We start from the raw sequence: 20,574 nt of genomic DNA, 5'->3' as shown, positions 1-20,574 counted from the left end.
CATTTTAGGTCATATTTCTGTTTCATTTTAGGTCATTCCTATTGCAGGGTCATCAAATTTTCTAGTCTTTCCTTCCACAATGCCTAGTCTACTCTTGTTCCCATTTGGCATGTTTTTCATCGTAGGCATTGTAGTTTTATTTTTGGAAATTTGATTTAAATCTTTTTTTTGTTTTAATTTTCTATGTCTCTAAGATGTTTATTCTTTTTTTCTAGCTTCTAGAACATAAAGAATACAGTTATAACTTTTAAAGTCCCTGTCTGCTAATTTTATCATTTGTAGTTTCTGGTCTGTTTCTGTTGATTGATTTTTTTCCTCATTATGACTTGTACTTCCCACTTCATGCATGCCTAGTCATTTTTAAAATTGGATACCAGATATTGTGAATTTTACCTTTCTGTGTGCCGGATTTTTTTTTGTAGTGCTCCAGATATTCTTGAGCTTTGTTCTTGGATGTATTAAATGACTCTGAAACAGTTTGATCCTTTTGAAGTTTGCTTTTAAGCTTTGCTTGGTAGGATGAGCACAGGCTTTAGGAATACCATTGGTAGCCTTTCTCAGTACTCTTTCTGATGCCCTGTGAATTATGAGGTTTTCCTGTGTGAGCCTCAAGGATGGTTTCCTTTGCTTCTCTCAGCTGGTTCTCTCCCTGTCCTCAGATAGCTTTCTTACATCGAAGCCGCAATCAGTACTCAGTTGAAGACTTGGGGGACCATCTAAGATCTCTGCGACACTCCCTCTGTGCAGCTGTCTTCTCTCTAGTACTCTGCTCTATGAGCTGCAACTGCCTTGAGAGTCTCCACTCTATCTTCTCAGCTCAGAGAGATGCTGGGCTCCTCCTGGGTGTCCCCTGCCTGCACCCTGGCCTGGAAACTGTCTCCAGGCAGTAAGGTGAGCTTACCTCATTGGCTTTCCCTCTCTCAGGATCACTGCCCTGTGCTGCCTGATGGCCAGTGTCTGAAAACTGTGGTTTCCTATATTTTTAATTTTTTTTTTCAGTTCTTTAGTTTTCACCAGGGAGGGTAAATCTAGTCCTTGTTATTCCATCTTCACTGGAAGCAGAAATCTCAACCTACTTTTTAAAACTTTTAATGAAATATTTTTAGCACACAGGCAAGTATATTGATTACTCAGATAGCCATGACTCATTTTTAGAGTTTTGTCATATTTCTACTGCATTTTTAAAAACAGAACATTACTAAGATCCTCTCTCTCTCTCTTTTTTTTTTTTTTTTTTTTTTTTTTGGAGACAGAATCTTGCTCTGTTGCCCAGACTGGAGTACAGTGGTGCAATCTCAGCTCACTGTAACCTTCGCCTCCCAGGTTCAAGTGATTCTTGTGCCTCAGCCTCCTGAGTAGCCGGGACTACAGGTGTGCGCCACCACACCCAGCTAATTTTTGTATTTTTAGTAGAGACAGAGTTTCGCCATGTTGGCCAGGCTGGTCTTGAACTCCTGACCTCAGGTGATATGCCCGCCTTGGTCTCCCAAAGTAATGGGATTACAGGCATTAGCCACGGCACTGGGCTAAATGCTGTCTTCTTGATCCCGTTCTTTACCTTTACAGAGGTTGCCAATATTCTGTATTTGATAATTGTAATTTGTGTGTGGATTTAAAAAAATAGTTTTACTACATATATATGTATCCATAAGTAGTCTCTATTAATAGTATAATCTGAAGATATAAAACAGTATCGTGCTATACCTATAATTCTTCCATTTTCTTTTTCATTCAGTGTTTAAAAAATGTTTATCCCTATGATACATATAGCTTTGGCTGAAATGTACATTCCACAAGAATAAGAATCTTGCTATGTTTTGTTCACTGGGATATTCCAAGCATCTAGAATAGTGCCTGGCATGTTGTAGGCTCAAACAATAATTGCTGGATGAATGAATTAATTTTAAGTGCTGTAGTACTTGACTATATGAATATGCCACAGTTTATTCTCCTGTTCATGAATGTTTAGGTTGTTGTACCTTTTTATTATTTTTGTAATATGAACAGTGCTGCAGTGAATGTTTTTGTTTGTGTCTCCTTGTGCACATATGTAAGAATTTCTTTTAGCAAATACTGGATGTTAGGGGTAGGCACCTCTTCAACTTAACAGTACCTTGCTGTGTTCTTCTGCATGGTAATAGTATCAATTTATAATCCCACCAGCAGTGTATGAGAATCCCCATTTCGGTTGGGTGAGGTGGCTCATGCCTGTAATCCCAGCACTTTGGGAGGCCGAGGTGGGCAGATCACCTGAGTTCAAGAGTTCGAGACCAGCCTGGCCAATATGGTGAAACCTTGTCTCTACTAAACAAAAAAAAAAAAATTAGCTGGGCGTGGTGGTGCATGCCTGTAATCCCAGCTACTCAGGGAGGCAGAGGCAGGAGAATTGCTTGAATCCAGGAGGCAGAGGTTGCAGTGAGCCAAGACTATACCACTGTACTCCAGCCTGGGTGACAGAGGGAGACTCCATCTCAAAAAAAAAAAAAAAAAGGGAATCCCCATTTTTCTATCCTCACCAACATTTGATATCATCAGATATCTTAATTTTTGCCAATCCTATATATGTGCGGTTACATTTTGTTTTACTTTTGTTTTTGTTAATAACACATATTGTTTTTCCCAATAGAAATTCGATGTCTTCTTTCCGTCCTGGGAGAGGACATAATGATGGTCGGAGGACTGTGTTTTATACCAATGAAGAGTGGGAACTTTTAGACCCAACCCCTAAGGACCTAGAGGAGTCCGTAGTACAGGAAGAAAAGAAGAAGCTTACCCCTGAAGGAAACAAAGGTATCAGCGTACTTCCTGTTGTCTGTCATTCTCTGTTAACCACCAGTGATGTGGGAGACACTTTATTAGCAGGTATTTCGAGAAGCATAAGGACCAAGACCAATGGGGGCTTGCATTCTCTTTGTTGGACTTAAAACATAAAGGCTTAAAAAGTTATTTAATAAATGTTATAAGAAATAAATGACTGTCTAGTCCAATGGCTCAATTTTTTGGGGGAGATAGCACACTTGGAAGTCATGATCCTCTTTATGGAAATATTGATTTTAAAAAACTTTATAGACATTTGAAATGTACACAAAAGAAGAGAATATAATCTCATGAATTCTGGTGTACCCATCATCCAGCTTCTACAACGTGAACTATGGTCTCTCTTCTTCCTTCTCTGTCTCTAAGCTCTTGCTCCTCCCTGCACCCACTGTCAGCTGGATTATTATTGTAGGCATTAATTCATTGCATCTGCAAATGCTTTAGTATGTATCTCTAAGAGATAATGACTCTTTTAAAAAAATTATAACCGGCCAGGCATGGTGGCTCCCCATAATCCCAGCACTTTGGGAGGCTGAGGTGGGCGGATCACGAGGTCAGGATATCGAGACCATCCTGGCTGACACCGTGAAACCCTGTCTCTACTAAAAATACAAAAATTTAGCCGGGCGTGGTGGCGGACGCCTGTAGTCCCAACTACTCGGGAGGCTGAGGCAGGAGAATGGCGTGAACCCGGGAAGCAGAGCTTGAAGTGAACCGAGGTCGCACCACTGCACTCCAGCCTGGGAGACAGACCGAGACTCCGTCTCAAAAAAAAAATTACAACCACAACTTTTTTTTTTTTTTTTTTTTTTTTTTGAGACAGAGTCTCGCTCTGCCGCCCAGGCTGGAGTGCGGTGGTCGGATTTCAGCTCACTGCAAGCTCCGCCTCCTGGGTTTATGCCTCCTGCCTCAGCCTCCAGAGTAGCTGGGACTACAGGCGCCTGCCACCTCGCCCGGCTAGTTTTTTTTTGTATTTTTTAGTAGAGACGGGGTTTCACCGTGTTAGCCAGGTCTCGATCTCCTGACCTCGTGATCCGCCCGTCTCCACCTCCCAAAGTGCTGGGATTACAGGCTTGAGCCACCGCGCCCAGCCACCCCAACTTCTTTATTATATTTACAGTTACAATAAATCCTTAATATTATTTAATTTCTTAATTGTTCCTTAAGTGTCTGTTTACAGCCGGTTTGTTCAAATGAGGATTCAAACAAGACCCACACGTTGTATTTAATTGATGTCTTCTTAGGTCTCTTTTAGTCTAAACAGCTCCCTGGGGTTTTTTTTCCTTCCCCTTACCTTGCCACATTCGTTGAAGAAACCAGGTCTTTGTGCTGAGAAGTCTCCCACGTCTGGGTTTGCTGATTGTATTTCTGTGGGGTCATTTAACGTGCTCCTGTCCCATGTAATTCCTGTATACTGGTAGTTAGGGCCGGAGGCCTGCCCAGATTCAGGGTTGACTTCTGATTCGACAGGAATGTTTTGGTGGGGAGATGCTGCGTGCTTCCTGTCGCATCACATCTGAAGCCACATCATCTGTTTCTCTCTTTTGATGTTAAGATTGATCAAAGTTTAGGGTTGTCATCCTGATCCATTCATAAAATTCTCTGTCAGCCTTTTGCCTGATGCTTTTAACAACCATTTACAATCCTAGATTTATTTATGCATTTATTTAATTTATTGAGACAGAGTCTCACTCTGTCACACAGGGTGGAGTGCAGTGGTGTGATCCTGGCCCATTGCAACCTCTGCCTCCCAGGTTCAAGAGATTCTGCCTCAGCCTCCTGAGTAACTGGGATTACAGGCCCCCACCACAATGCCTGGCTAATTTTTGTATTTTCAGTAGAGATGGTGTTTCATCATGTTGGCCAGGCTGTCCTTGAACTCCTGACCTCAGGTGATTTGTCCACCTTGGTCTCCCAAAGTACAAGGATTACAGGTGTGAGCCACTGTGCCTGGCCACAGTCCTAGATTTGTTAATTCATTAAGAGAATGTTGATGTTTTAAACATAAAATAAGAATAAATAATTTTGAAATTCCACTTTATGCCTGATTCTAGCATGGGGCAGCAGGAATAGGGTACAGGATTTGAGGAAACCTTTATTGGGAGAGTAAGCACTTAGGAAAGGAAATATTTTTTCCGTCTCCTAGAAAAGGACTGTCATGATTTGCTGTGAGAGGGAGCTTACCTGTGCTCCATAGGATCCTGGTGTAGAACCCACTGGTCCAGTATGACATGGTGTAGAATGTGGCCACACTGAATGTGCTGAATTACCTAATGCATGGCAAGGCCAGTGGGAGTGCCAAGGAGAGGGGCTCAGTATGAGCTGATAATGCTACCTGGAGGAAAAGAAATTAAAACTGGGGATTTAGGTTATTGAAAATAAGTACTGTTGGCTGTGACTTCCAGTAGAGACTAAGGGTGAAATGGAAGGATGAATGTGAGCAGGACTGGGGAGGAGAAATCGGGAGCACTTAGTGAGTCGGGACAGGAGAAACTCCCTGCACCATGGAGAGTGTTTTCTTGACGGATGACAGCCTTCTTAGCCCTCTGCCCAGCCCTTCATCCCCTTTGAGGGGAGTTTACGTGATAGACAGGGAGAGACAAAGATGTCACTAGACTTTGATCTTACACTCTTCATGGGTATTTCCTGAAACAGCTCCAAGAATCAGCCCTCCAACTTGTCCATGTTATTCACAGAAAGTGAACTACCCTTCCTTTATTTTCCCCAATCTTTAAGTAAACTTTTTATTGATGTATAACATACAGGAAAGTCCCCAAATCAGAAATATATAGCTCAGTGAGTTGTCACAAAGTGAATACATCCATGTAACCAGCACTCACTTTAAGAAAGACAACTATGCCAGCACCCCAGGAGCCAGCTGCTATCCCCGTGCCCTTTCCAGTCACTACTCCGCCCCAGGGAACCGCTGTGCTGATTCCTAACAGTGTAGGTTGGTTCTGCCTGTTTTCTAACTTTATATAAATCACACTTACATAATATATACTCCCTTGTGTCTCCTCTTTGTAATTTGAATATATATATTTGAATGTATCTACACTGACATTTATTTAGATCCCATAGTATTTTTTTTTCTTTTTTAGTGATGGAGTCTTTGTGTTGCCCAGGCTGGCCTTGAACTCCTGGGCCTAAGCTGCCCTCCTGCCTCAGCCTCCAATAGCTGGGACCACCGGTACATGTCCCTGTGCCTGGCCTGATAGTATTTCTGAATACTCGTTTTTGTTTTTGTTTGTTTGTTTTGTTTTTTGAGACAGAGATTCGCTCTTGTTGCCCAGGCTAGAGTGCAATGGCTTGATCTTGGCTCATTGCAACCTCCGCCTCCCGGATTCAAGTGATTCTCCTGCCTCAGCCTCCTGAGTAATTGGGATTACAGGCATGCACCACCACGCCCAGCTAATTTTGTATTTTTAGTAGAGACAAGGTTTCTCCATGTTGGTCAGGCTGGTCTCCAATGCCCAACCTCAGATGATCTGCCCACCTTGGCCTCCGAAAATGCTGGGATTACAGACGTGAGCCACCATGCCCGACCCCAAATACCCATTTTTTAAGAAGGGGAATGTAGTCATGCTTTAAAACATGCATGTCTTAGTTTGTTTTATATTGTTACTGTTATAACAGAATACCATAGACTAGGTAATTTATTTTTTATTTTTTTATTTTTTTTTGAGACAGAGTCTCGCTTAGTCGCCCAGGCTGGAGTGCAATGGCGCGATCTCGGCTCACTGCAAGCTCCGCCTCCCGGGTTCACGCCATTCTCCTGCCTTAGCCTCCCGAGTAGCTGGGACTACAGGCGCCCGCCGCCTCGCCCGGCTAATTTTTTGCATTTTTAGTAGAGACGGGGTTTCACCGTGTTAGCCAGGATGGTCTCGATATCCTGACCTCGTGATCCGCCCGCCTCGGCCTCCCAAAGTGCTGGGATTACAGGCGTGAGCCACCGCGCCCGGCCGGACTAGGTAATTTATAATGAACAGAAATTTATTTGGCTCATGGTTCTGGGACTAGAAGTCCAAAAGCATGGCACTGGCATCTGGGGAGGGCCTTTGTTCTGTGTAGTCCCTTGGCGGAAGGCAAGAGAGAAAGAGAGCAAGAGAGGGCAAGAGTGAGGGAGAGCCAGGGTACCAAACTTGTTTTTATTACAAATCTGCTCTGGTGATAACTAACCTACCCTGGTGATAACAACATTAATCCATTCACAGGGGCAGAGTCCTCATGACCTAATCACCTGTTATTAGGCCCCACTTCCCAATACTGTTACATTAAGGATTAAATTTCTAACACATAAACTTTGGGGGACACATTCAAAGCATAACGATGTTTGTACATTTAAAAAAAACAACATACATTTGAGTGTTCTTGGTTTTTTGCTAAGGACAAATTAGCAAAAATAGGATGCTTAATATGTCTTAGTTTTCCATGAAAAATGATCCTGTGATAGAGTCTTCCAAGGAAGGATCCAATGGGGGGAAATCAATCATCTCTGGTTGAAGCATGTTGGTTACTATCTAGAATGCAGTGGGGCAGAGTCGTCAATCTCCTGTAGTTCTCAAGGTGGTGAATGCCAGACTCCCTGGAGGATGATTTGTGAGGATGCTTTATTTTGTTATAGTTTCCAAAAGGAAGATGTGGCTTGCGTTTAAAATACAAGTTTTGGCCAGGCGTGGTGGCTCACGCCTGTAATTCCATCACTTTGGGAGGCCAAGGCGGGTAGATCCGAGGTCAGGAGATCGAGACCATCCTGGCTAACACAGTGAAACCCCATCTCTACTGAAAATGCAAAAAATTATGCAGGCGTGGTGGCGTGCACCTGTAGTCCTAGCTACTGTGCAGGCTGAGGCAGGAGAATGGTGTGAACCCGGGAGGCGGAGCTTACGGTGAGCCAACATTGCGCCTCTGCACTCTAGCCTGGGCAACAGAACGAGGCTCCGTCTCAAAATAATAATAATAATAATAATGATAATAATAATAATATAATAATAATAAAATACAAGTTTTATTTTTATGTAGGAGTAACTGGCTCAGGATTCCCCTTTGATTTTGGACGTAACCCCTACAAAGGAAAGCGCCCTTTGAAAGACATAATTGGGTCATACAAAAATCGTCACAGCAGTGGTGACCCTTCAAGTGAAGGCACATCAGGCAGTGGCAGCATCAGCATCAGGAAGCTGGGCTCCGAAATGCAACTGCAGATCCAGAGCCAGCAGGAAGAGCTGGAACGGTTAAAGAAAGACCTATGCAGTCAGAAGGTAACTTCTTCTGGTTTCTGTCTTACCCCACATCAGCAGGCCAAGGATGGGAGGAATAAAGCCCAATTTATGTTTCCCTGAGTCTGGGAATAGCTTTATTTCCTAGAAGTTGCTTTTCCTCTGGAGGTTTCATATTGCCATGGCCATCATCTAGGCACGGCTGCTGTGCGTAATCATTGGTTCAGAGGTGTTTGCATTTGCAAGGAGAGTGAAGATCTCTCAAAGGAGGACAGAGGAGGTTGCTGTCTGCACCCACCGCCCAGTCCTGCCCCTGAGGTTGAATCTCCCCGAACACAGTTTCAGCCCAGAGTTCTTTAACAGTCGTTAAAAAGAGTTTCTGCATCCTATTCAACAACAGTTTCCTGAGCTAATCAGATCAAATTACATTTAATTGTTCAGTAGTTCAGTGACTCTTAGAGCACAGATTTTTTAATACCCATGAACATTTACTGGACACCATTGCTAATTACAGTACACATGTCCATTATTTCCTGTTTCCTATTACTGTTCTCTACAGACAGTCTTTATGGAATAAATATTTTTTTCCTCTATTTTTGAGATCCTTCAAGAGGAAGTTCAGTATTAAAATGTTTCCAGTAAAGTTTCTACATTTCCTCAAATTCTGTCGATTGCTCTATGTCATGTTGTCATAATTTCTGCTTTTCCTCCCCTCCTTACCCTTCACTCCATTCTCCTTTTGGCTCCCAGGAGCTTGTTCGACTGCTCCAGCAGACAGTCCGGTCATCCCAGTATGACAAGTATTTCACAAGCAGCCGGCTCTGCGAGGGGGTCCCAAAAGACACGCTCGAGCTTCTGCACCAAAAGGATGATCAGATTCTGGGCCTTACCAGCCAGCTGGAGAGGTTCAACCTGGAGAAGGAGAGCCTTCAGCAGGAAGTGAGGACGCTGAAGAGCAAAGTGGGCGAGCTCAACGAGCAGCTGGGGATGCTCATGGAGACCATCCAAGCCAAGGATGAGGTCATCATCAAGCTCAGCGAGGGCGAGGGCAGCGGGCCTCCTCCCACTGTGATGCCCAGCTCCCCTTCAGCCGCACCTGTTGCCAGGGACCAGCTGGAACTGGACAGGCTCAAAGTAAGAGCAGGGCAGGGGCTCTGGTGATTGGCATGAGAGACCACCAATGTCACCCTAGAGGCCTGGCCTCCATGAGCTGATTTGGTGTGATGGACAGCTACACACCTTTTTTTTTTTTTTTTCACAAGTGTAACAGGACTTACCATCAAATAATCATTAATCATCTGTGGAGCTTCCTTGGAAAAGGAAACTCTTGCTGTTATTTGGAACAGTTTCAAATCCTTCCCCTCCCTTGCTTTCAAGCAACTGAGACTTACCTTTCTATATATACCACCCTTAGTACTTCATTATCCCGTGTATCATACAGAGGCTGTTTCTTACCCCTCTTGTGTACATGAAAGCACACACAAACTTAATTTGTAAAGTTTGCTGCAGGACCTAGTGGATGCCTGCTTTGGGAGCATTGTTCCTAACAGCTAGTATAGGATTAGCTGGGGAAGCGGACTCCAGCTTCCAAGCAGGCCTAGGAAGAGGGCCTGTTCAAGTCAGTGCCCCCAACACCCAAGATGGGAGGGTACTGACACTTAGTAGGAAGGACAGCTTTCCTCCCCATGTCCCTCTCTGGGCGAGCCCTCAGGGTGGGAGGCTATTTCCTGAACGGAAGTGACCCTCCAAGTCATGCCTGGGGTGGTGACCAACTGATGTGGTAGGAGGAACACACAGCATTTGTGAGAGGCGGGGGCAGCCTGCATTTCTCTTCTTGCCCATAGAGAAGCCTCCTGTTTCAGAGGGGAAGCCACAGGGAGGATCATAACATTCTTGCTGCCACCAGTTCTTGAGACTTTGTTGGAGTGGTTTTAGGTGGACACATGGCCCCCAGGACGTGGGGCATCAAGTATAGCCTGTTTGACCCCAGCACACCCCAAACATGCCTGTAGCTACTAGTCTCAGCCCCAAGGCATTCCTTACCTGGCCACCCTCATCTAGCAAATAATGTGTTTTCAAGGGTGTTTGGCTCCGGATGGAGCTTGTCCTTGGAGGTCCGAGGTTTGTTACTGTCCAGGTTATTACTGAGCATTTGCTTCATGCCTGGCAGTACCTTTCAGGTACTGCCAATGCATTGAGTGAGGGAATGATGGGCATGCTGGGCACCCTGAAGATAATTCCAAAACAGAAGTAAAAACACTGGAATCATGGCAGCAGGGCTGGAATATGTACATGGTCCACAGAGTGACCACTTCTCACTGATAACACCCATTGGATATGTGAGGCCCAGAGGATTTATGAATGAGAAAATCCAAAACAACAATAAAACCTCTGGTCTCAATACTTTACCCTTATATCTACTATTAAAAAAAAAAAAAGCTGGCGGTGCATGATGGCTCACGCCTGTGATAGCAGCACTTTGGGTGACTGAGGTGGGCACATTGCTTGAGCCCAGGAGTTTGAGACCAGTGTAGGCAACATAGTGAAACCCCATCTCTACAAAAAAAAAAAAAAAAAAAAAAAAAAAAAAAAAAAGGCCAGGCATGGTGGCTTGTACTTGTAGTCCCAACTACTCAAGAAGCTAAAGTGGGAGGATTGCTTGAGCCCTGGAGAGCAGAGCAAGGCTGCAGTGAGCTGAGATCCTACCACCGCACTCCAGCCTGGATGACAAAGTGAGACCCCGTTGCAAGAAAAAAATAGCCTTTGTGGGTTTTTTTGTTTTTTGTTTTTTTGTTTTTTAAATAAGAGGTATCAGTTAACGTTGCCAGTGGAAGTTGGGTTTTTTAATGTACACAACATTGAATATACATGACCCTAAATATATACCCATCAATAATACAAATTTTGGGATTACTTAATGAGAGCAGCAATTTTTATTTTTATGTATTTTTTTTTGAGACAGTGTTTTGCTCTGTTGCAGGCTGGAGTGCAGTAGTGCAATTTCAGCTCACTGCAGCCTTAACCTCCCTGGCTTAAGAAATCCTCTGGCCTCAGCCTCCTGAGTAGCTGGGTGGGACTAGAGGCGTACATCACCACACCCAGCTAATTTTTATATTTTTAGTAGAGACAGAGTTTCGCCGTGTTGCCCGGGCTGGTCTTGAACTCCCAAGCTCAAGTGATCCTCCTGAGATTACAGGCATGAGCCATGGCACCCAGCAGACGGGTGAAGGTTTTATTTTGCAAGTGTGTCTATTTCTGTAGTGTGTAGAATAGTACTATAGTGGTGGGTTTTCAGGGCGTGCGTGACACTCGGCAGTGGGGAAGACATGTGGAGCAGGTTTTCCGGGGGAGCAAGCCGGGGTTGTGTGAAGAGTATGCTTCGTGGCTGTCGCGACTGTGTAGCTCCTTCTGTAGGCAGCTGATGGAGCTGATCGGGATACAACACTGATCAGAACAGGACATTCCCTCCTCTTTTCTTTCTGCAGCGTAATGGGTGGGGTGGTTTTGAATCAGCCATGAAGTTTTTTTTCCTCCAACATTTCTCAACAAATTTAACAATTTTTAACAACTTAAGCCTGTGAGTGACCCCAGAATATCACAACCGTGAGGTGATGTAGTGACAGTTGATGAAGAGGCAAAGTAGTTGTTAGGTGGATTCCGGGTGAGACAATTGAGGCCTGCCTGGGTCCATGACCTCATGCTGTCTGACACTGCTCTGTTATTGCCAGTGCTGGGGGTCCCTCTGCAATGCAGAAGGTGTTCACACCTCATATAGGTCTCCTCTGCAGTGGCACTGGGAGAACTGGAAAGGCTCCAAGGAGAAAGAGGGAGTGCACTGACAGAAGTGGGTGTTCTGATGTGCGTTCCTTCATAGCCCTTCAGCTCTAGACAGGGTATGGTTGAAGAAGAAATATTGATTCCTACTTCTGATTCCAAATTTAAAATGTCTTAAGTGGAAAAATATATATATTTAAGATATGTTTATTTAAAGCATATTTTATATATTTTTAATTTTAAATATATGTTTATGTGTCTTTTTTGTTATTGCCGTTCTTGACCAGTTTTCATGCTTTATTGTCAGTGGATGCTGCCTGTAAAGATGTCTGCCATTTGGAATTTGCTAACTTTTTTTGGTGTAGTCTAATGCTTTTTGTTTCTGTAGTATTCTGAGACAGGAATAAACATTGGTCCTAGGATTTTGCCACCCTAGTGATTAAGTCATTCTTTTTCTATGTTTCCTTCCAATCCTTTTCTATGTTTCCGTAATGCTTCCATTTGTGAAGTATATGGACTTTCGGATTGTTCCATTCAGCATCGTGGCCCCAGCACTTCCACATTGCTTTCATTAGGGATTTCAGTGTTGTCCATCCTTTGTGTTGTCATTTACTTCATCCTTGTCTTTCTTCCTGTGTTTGCTGTTCCATGAATACCTCCCTGCCTACAGCTTCTCCTTCCAGCTCATCTATTCATCCAGCTTTGTGCCTACTCTTTTATTCTGCACGGGTACACAGGCACTGCACTCCTGGGCCTCACGGTTTAGTTTAGAGGCACAAACAGAAAAGCAGAATGACAACTGGAGCAAGCACCAGGAGGGAAGGGGATGTGGAACAGCGTGGGGTGATGCTTTACATGACCTCTGGAGCCAGCCCTGGTTGGATTCAAAGTCAGATCACCACTTAGGACCTCTGACTTGGGCAGGTGAATTCATGTCTCTGCTTCAGTGTGTTTGTCTGTGAAATAGTGCTTATTTTCATCAAAGGTATTGTAAGGGTTACAGGCAGTAATCCACGCAAAGCCCTCCCTCACACAGTGCCTGGCTCCTCATAGGGTCTTCACTATTGAGTGTTGTTATTGCTGTGGTCATCATCATTCTAGAGAAAGTAGCTGTAATATAAATGATCAGGATTTAACTTAGATTGTAACACAAATTTTAAGTTAAAGACATACATGACAGCTGATGTTACTTGCTTTCACTGACCCACCTTGTATCACTCATCCATCACTGTTGAGTGTTTTCTTCAGTTGCCCTTCAGCCAGCTTTCCTTTGGCTGACCTGCCTTTTAGTAATATGTTTGCTTAATCTTTCCAAGTATGAGACCTTTGGCCAGGTGCAGTAGCTCATACCTGTAATCCCAGTGCTTTGGGAGACCGAGGCAAGAGGATCACTTGAGGCCAAGAGTTTGAGACCAGCCTGGGCAACATAGTGACATCTCATCTCTACAAAAAAAAAAAAAAAAAAAAAATTAGCTGGATGTGGTGGCCATGCCTGTGGTCCTAGCTACTCAGGAGGCTGAGGTGGGAGGATCACTTATGCCCAGGAGTTCAAGACTGCAGTGAGCTATGACCATGCTAGTGCACTCCAGCCTGGGCAACAGAGTTAGACCTTGTCTCCCACCCTTTTTTTTTTTTTTTTTGATACAGAGTCTCACTATTTCACCCAGGTTGGAGTGCAGTGGCATGATCTTGGCTCACTGCAGCCTCTGCCTCCTGGGGTCAAGTGATTCTCATGCCTCAGAAAGGGTAGTTGGGACTAGAGGTGTGCACTACCACACCTGGCCAATTTTTTTTTTTTTCTTTGTATTTTTAGTAGAGACAGGGTTTTGCCATGTTAGCCAGGCTGGTCTCAAACTCAAGTGATCCTCCTGCCTTGGCCTCCCAAAGTGCTGGGATTATAGGCACGAGTCACCATGCCCAGCCAACTTTGTTTCTTAAAAAAAAAAAAAAAAAAAAAAGCTTTAAGACACCAGTAGAAAGGAGATTCAGGTGAGAAAAGGAAGTCCAATATTCAACATTTCAAGTACTTGTCATGACATGGTTTTGCTCAGGCTGAGTATGATGCCTATCGAAGTTCTTGTGGGAGTCAGGGGCCTGAGACCATGGAGCTAAGAGCCCACTGGTCTGGCTTTCAGAAGTCTGATTTGCAGCCTAGACAGTAATTGGGCAACTTTCTATGGCTCAATTCTTCACCTCAAAAATAAAGATGGTGAGAATGGCTGCCTAAGAGTTGTGAGTTTTAAACAAGATTAGGAATCTCACATGCCTAGCACAGGGCACCTGTAACCCATTGCAAGTGCTCCATAAATGTTAGTGATTAAAGGGAACATTGAACCATTTTGAGTTCTGCATTTTATGGGGGAAATGGTATAATCCCGTGGTGGTTTCTTGTTTGGCGATGAGGAATTTCTATAGCCACATCTCTGGGGAGCAGCAGCAGTCTCCTGCCTGTGGTATCACCAGTCTGTCTTGACTCCCCTGGCCTGCTCTTTGAGCTGTCTTGAACATAATTTCTTCTGTGATTGGGAGATCAGGAACCTCACACACCAGCCTGTCAGATTATAAAAGAGAAACAATTAGAAGCGGGGCGGGACGGGGAGAAGAGACACATTTATAAAAGACTGAATTTGTAAAGAAGATTCAGAAGTCACTGCCTCAGAGGTGATTTGGATTAGTATCCTTAGCAGCGTCTTCAGTTCATTGTTTTTATTAGGAATGTCTAAGGAAGTTTTCTGAGCTTCATTTTCAGTGTTTTACATGAAAACACTGTACCCCCTTTTTGGTTTGCTTTTTGTTGCTGTTGGCTCCTTTCAGCTTTCTTGCTTGGAGTTTCAAGGGCTGAAACCAACATGACATGTGCCCCGCCCCAACCTGCTCTCACAGTTGGACTTGGCAGAACTTGTCACCAGCTTGTTATGTTCTTTTATAGACAGAAAGCAAATAGGCAAAGGTTAACAGTTGGCTAATTTAAATGAAGGCTATATTGTGTTAATTGTACTTTTCTTTCAACTTTTCTGTAAGTTTGAAATTTTTCAATGTTGAAGAATATGTTCTCTTACGTGCCTTATTTGTAGGTCATAGGATTTGTTGTTAAGAGTGATTTTTAGTTATGAACTGTATATGTATGTAACCTTTTTTTTTTTTTACATGAACTGGATAAGTGAAGATGAGAACCTTCAGAAAATATGTTGTTTCTCTAGTTTAAAAAAAAGTAAGATATTGCTTTTTTTTTAACCACCTCAATGAATATGGAATATGGATAAAATATTTGCATAGATTTAGGAATATGTCATATTTATTTCTCCTGTCATCAGTTGAGAAAAACTACCACAATTAAATAAAAATATCTTCTCCATCACGGCCATCATGCCTGCCTGCCTTCTACTACTGTAAATGGCCAAAAAGATTAATCGGAAAGTGCCTTTTAACAACTTCTAGTTCTTTAGAACTTACTCTAACTTAGCAGGGCTATTTGATTGGTGAGGCAGCAAGATACTGACTACATAGGGTAATTAATTAGTCAATATTCAACCAATATGAATTCAGGGATTTTTTTTTTCTAACAGGATAATCTACAGGGGTACAAAACCCAAAACAAATTTCTAAATAAGGAGATTTTGGAACTCTCAGCTCTACGAAGAAATGCAGAAAGGAGAGAGAGGGATCTGATGGCAAAGGTGGGTCAGGATAGATGGATTCTGTTACCTGGTGGGAGGTAAGGTTAGGAAACCATTAAAATTAAGCATGCTTTACAAACCGGTTCAACTCCCAGGCTTAGAGAGATGTGGTTACTGATAACAAAATATGTTTAAAATATATATAGTACATAGAGATATATAGTTAGTCTTATTTTATCTCTGATGAAGACAAAGATAAATGCCCTGAGATGTGAGTTTTTCACATAAACTGGGTAAGAATGAGAAGCTACAGAAAATGTGTTCCGTTTCTCTAGTTAAAGAAAAAGAACATAAGGTATTGCTTTCTTTGTGTGTTACCTTTGTTCATAAGCATTTTTAATGGACTTTGAAGAAAACAAACTAAATATATAATTATAAGGTCCCCTAAATTAAGATTATTTGGGTTTTGATTTATGCTGTTCAGATTGTATTTATGGAGATGGTGAGGTGAATGCCGCCTCTGTGGACCCAGTAGGGTTGTTGTGAAAGTCCGATATGATTATGGCTGGAAGGGGCTTTACACAAAGTGTAATGGGACCACAAACATTTCAGCTGTCATCAAATGAGTTGTAGTCAAATGACACTTGTCAATAGCTGTTATATACCTGATAAACTTTTTTGAACAGAACTTGAAGCATCTTCCCAGACCTTATTCCTGCGTTTTTTCCAGGGTATATTTGATTTGTCTGATAAGGTGGCAGATGGGAGCTAGTCCTGGACCACAGTGTCCTTAAATAGAATGGGTATAGAATGGAGTGGCCACTCATGGGCCACGTGCCAAATGGCACCGAGCTGGACCTCAGTAATTGGCATGTAGTAATTGGCATGTAGCCTGTCCAGAGGTGATGCATTTGTTGGCATCCGGAGGTCTGATTATCAGCACTCCTCTATAAGGAAGAGAGGAGCCCACTGCAGGCCATTTTAAACGTGACAGGTGGTTTGTGGCATAAATTAATTTATTGTCTTTGATACAGTCTGTCTCTGGCTCACTTCCTAATAGTTTTGGGTTTGTTGTTCACTGGTTATTTGAGTATCTAAATATTGCTCTTCCTGTGTCTCTGTCTGGATGGAGGTAACCACCACATTCTCTGCAGTATTCTAGCCTGGAAGCCAAGCTCTGCCAGATAGAAAGTAAATACCTGATATTGCTCCAAGAAATGAAGACACCAGTGTGCTCAGAAGACCAGGGGCCCACCCGGGAGGTCATAGCCCAGTTGCTGGAGGATGCTCTGCAGGTTGAAAGCCAAGAGCAGCCAGAGCAAGCATTTGTTAAACCTCATCTTGTCAGGTAAAGGTGCTAGTGACTTTTGGGAGTAGTGCACCCCATTTCTGAAGTCCCTTTTTCAACAGCAGGAACCATTCGCAGAAAGCCGTACACAACTGTGTGTCTCATTTGGTGCTCATGACAAATGCTGTCAGGTCAGCAGAACAGGTAATGTCTTCATTCTCCCCTAGTAATCAAGTCATAGAGCAGGGACTTACCACAGGTCTTCTGATTGCAAGACCTATTTCTCGTGTAAGTAAGGGAGCCTTCCTTCTGATCCTTGCTTACTTCAGGAGGAGCCGGTCTTCCAGGGAATAGGAACCATCTGCTAAAACAGCCCTACCCACAGGTGGTTCAAAACAAAGGGGGCCCTTAAGTGGGGAACTGAGCTTACACACACATACACACACACCCCATATATTTTTGGGGAAATCACTGAATCTGGAAGCCCATGATGGATCTTGGATTAAGAACCCTCTCATAACCTGTTTTCTAAAAAAAATTAGACTCATGAAATACTTGAGCCAGGAGAAATCTGCAGATTCACGCAGTTCAGCTTCCTCTTGTTTCCACGACTCAGGACCAGCCCTGTGTCTAGGCCTTGTTTACGGCAGTCTCCTTGCTTCTCCTGCCCCACCCCTGCAGGCCCAGGTGAAGCCTTGCTTCAGTTTGACGTGACCTTTCCCTTCTCTGAGCTTACAGCACCAGCCTGCAGTGTTTGGGCTACTCAGATAACAGAAATATGCTCAGAAAGTACCCAACACCATCTTTACTAAGCACTTTTATGGATGTCTCACAGGTGCCAGGAACTGTGCTAAGGGTTTTATGTGCAGAGTGGTACTTAATGCTCAGTGATGTGGGTGTTTTTATTCTCACTTTACAAGTGAAGAAGCTGGGTATGGAGGTGATATAACTTGCCCAGAGTCACCCAGGCCGTGAGTGGTGAGGACAGGCCCTCAGCCGCCTGGATGGTCAGGTTCCCAGGTGCTGGAGCGCCACCTGTACGCTGGGCATTACTGCTTTGCCCGTTGTGGTGGTGGTTAACTTCTATGAGCTCTCGGAGTGCTTCTGAAGGTGCTGTGTATTCTTCCCATGTAAAAGTGTTTTGTGCTCTTACTACTTACATTGTGTGTTCAAATTTTATATATAAGTAGAATAACCATGTATATTGTTTTATTTTCAACTTTTTCTTATGGAAAATTTAAAACACACAAAGAAGTAGACAGAATTATGTAACATATACCCCTGTGTGCAACTAACTGGAGCACTTGTTAATGTTTTGCCAATATTATTTCATTTTACCTCCCGACTCCCCAGTTTTTTTTCTGGAATATTTTAAAGCAAATGCCGGACATCACGTCATTCCACCTGTAAACATTTCAGTATGTATTTCTGACTGGATACATACTAATCCCAGATACATATCATTTTGAAACTTATTTCCTTCAACATTATTTTCTGAAATTATCCAGGTTGATACAAGTTAACTCCTGAGCTTTTTTTTTTTTTTTTTTTTAAGAGATGGGGTCTCACTCTGTTGCTCTGGCTGGCCTGGACCTCCTGGGCTCAAGCAGTTCTCCTACATCAGCCTCCCAGACAGCTGGGACTACAGACGCACACGACTGAGCATATTTACCTTCTTTGTAGAACATCATTGTATGAATCTACCATGGTGTCTTTATTCCTTCCCCTCATGGAGGACATTTAGATCTTTCCATTTTTCCTTGTTACAGTGATGCAAGGACCATCATGGTCCATATTCCCATGTGCCCACGTGAGAGAGTTTCTCTAGGGTGCAGACTGGAAGTGGAATTCCTGGTGTGTAGAAAATACATACCTTTAACTCTGCTAGATCTGATTTTCAAAGTGCTTGAGTAAGTTTACGCTCAGCAGCAGTGTGTGAAAGGCCTTTGTAGTAGTTTTCTTTTACTGGTACAACAAATTATAAACATTGTGGCTTAAAACAACACAACACAAATTTGTCACTTAATAGTTCTGAAGGTCAGTAGCCCAATATGGGTCTCATTGGATTAAAATCCAGATTTAATTGAGGGCTGCATTTTTTCTGAAGGTTCTGGGATAGTTAATTTCCTTGTTCATTTAAGTTGTTGGTGGAATATAGTTCCTTGCAGTCAGTTGTAGGACTAGGTCGCTGTTTTCTTGCTGGTTGTCAGCTGTGGTTGGTGGCTTCTAGAGCCCCCTGCGTTCTTTGGCCCGGGGCCCCTTTTCCCATCTTCGGGGCGACAGCAGCAGGTCCAGCGCCTCTCACGCCTCCCATCTCTCCTGCCTGACGTTTCTCTGACTGATTCTTCCACTTTGAAGGGCTCATGAGGATATTTGGGCCCATCCAGATGTCCCAGATAATCTCCTTGTTTTAAATTCTGCATTAACATTCCATTAACAACATTCCTATTGCCATGTAACGTAAAACAGCCACAGGTTCCAGGAACTGGGACGTGAACATCTTTATCCCTAATAGCTTATAAATACATTCTTCTTTTTTTTATCTTTTAAAATGATATTTTTAAGCATAAAGTTATACATATGTAGTACATATATGATAAAGAAACATACACACGCATTAATGTAGCCAGATTTATCAGTCTTGTTTTTGTGCTGTTGCCTGCGTTTTCTTCCATGCTTTTCATATTTTCAGTGTTAAACTGTTTGGAATTGGTTTTTTCCCTATGTAGTATCAAGTAGAGATCTAATTTAATTTTTCCATATAGATAGTCATTCTAGCTTTATATACTGAGAAGTCGATTATATCCTCACTGATCTGAAATGCTTCTCATAGTTCAAAGTACCACGTGTGCATAATTTGGTTTCTAGACTCTCTTTTTCTGTTGCGTTGGTCTTTGTTGCTAAAACTTTGTCATTTTAACTTTTCCTTTTGTTTTTATCAACAGTGAATATGATATTTATGGGTTCAGGACTGTACCTGAGGATGACGAGGAAGAGAAGTTGGTCGCCAAGGTCCGCGCGTTGGATCTGAAGACTCTCTACCTCACAGAAAACCAGGAAGTCTCCACTGGGGTCAAGTGGGAAAACTATTTTGCCAGTACAGTCAACAGGGAGATGATGTGCTCTCCAGAATTAAAAAACCTTATCCGTGCGGGCATTCCCCATGAGCACCGTTCCAAGGTATGGAAGTGGTGTGTGGACCGTCACACCAGGAAGTTCAAGGACAGCACAGAGCCTGGCCACTTCCAGACATTGCTGCAGAAGGCGCTGGAGAAACAGAACCCGGCCTCCAAGCAGATTGAGCTGGACTTGCTGCGAACTCTGCCCAACAACAAACATTACTCCTGCCCCACCTCAGAAGGCATACAGAAGCTACGCAACGTCCTCCTCGCCTTCTCCTGGCGGAATCCAGACATCGGCTACTGCCAAGGCCTAAACAGGTGGGGGCACAGCACAAAATGTTCCCATTTGCCATTAGGCAACTTGTAGGCACCGGTACTGCCTGGCAGCTCCCTCCCTTCCTGGTTGGCCAAGAAAAGTCAATATTTTAGAAGAAAAAAGTAGTTGCAGCAAGCCAGTTATCATGACACAGTGTCCCCAGTTCTAGAAGAACTGAGAGAAACAAACATGCTTTCAGAAAGTATTAAGAACACAAGAGTTTAATTCATTTGAAACTACTGGAGTCTCATTTTTTCCTAGTCTCATCACACTTGGGTTTTGATCAGAAGTTTGATTTTATTAGTTTGTAATGCATGGAGTGGAAATTGATGGCCACCCCTTGTTTATGCAGTATACAGGATCTTTTTGTGAATCAAGAAGTCGCCCCAGACAATTATTCAGCTGATTGAAACTTAGCCCT

At 43.2% G+C, this 20,574-nt stretch overlaps 1 protein-coding gene across 6 annotated transcripts in view; it reads left to right on the top strand.

The window, feature by feature from the left end:
• The window catches only part of TBC1D2B (TBC1 domain family member 2B), an 82,426-nt gene that overhangs the window by 44,423 nt on the left and 17,429 nt on the right, over nucleotides 1–20,574 (top strand). For all 6 annotated transcript variants that reach the window (XM_077940049.1, XM_077940050.1, XM_077940053.1 and 3 more), the window contains exons 4-9: nucleotides 2,627–2,790; nucleotides 7,840–8,078; nucleotides 8,787–9,170; nucleotides 15,377–15,487; nucleotides 16,582–16,775; nucleotides 19,661–20,155. In XM_077940049.1, the coding sequence (XP_077796175.1) occupies nucleotides 2,627–2,790; nucleotides 7,840–8,078; nucleotides 8,787–9,170; nucleotides 15,377–15,487; nucleotides 16,582–16,775; nucleotides 19,661–20,155 (1,587 nt within the window). The remainder of the gene's footprint in view (nucleotides 1–2,626; nucleotides 2,791–7,839; nucleotides 8,079–8,786; nucleotides 9,171–15,376; nucleotides 15,488–16,581; nucleotides 16,776–19,660; nucleotides 20,156–20,574) is intronic.

This window comes from Macaca mulatta, chromosome 7 (assembly GCF_049350105.2).
Source record: "Macaca mulatta isolate MMU2019108-1 chromosome 7, T2T-MMU8v2.0, whole genome shotgun sequence".
Taxonomy (NCBI): domain Eukaryota; kingdom Metazoa; phylum Chordata; class Mammalia; order Primates; family Cercopithecidae; genus Macaca; species Macaca mulatta.
This window is presented reverse-complemented; position numbering and strand designations above follow the sequence as displayed.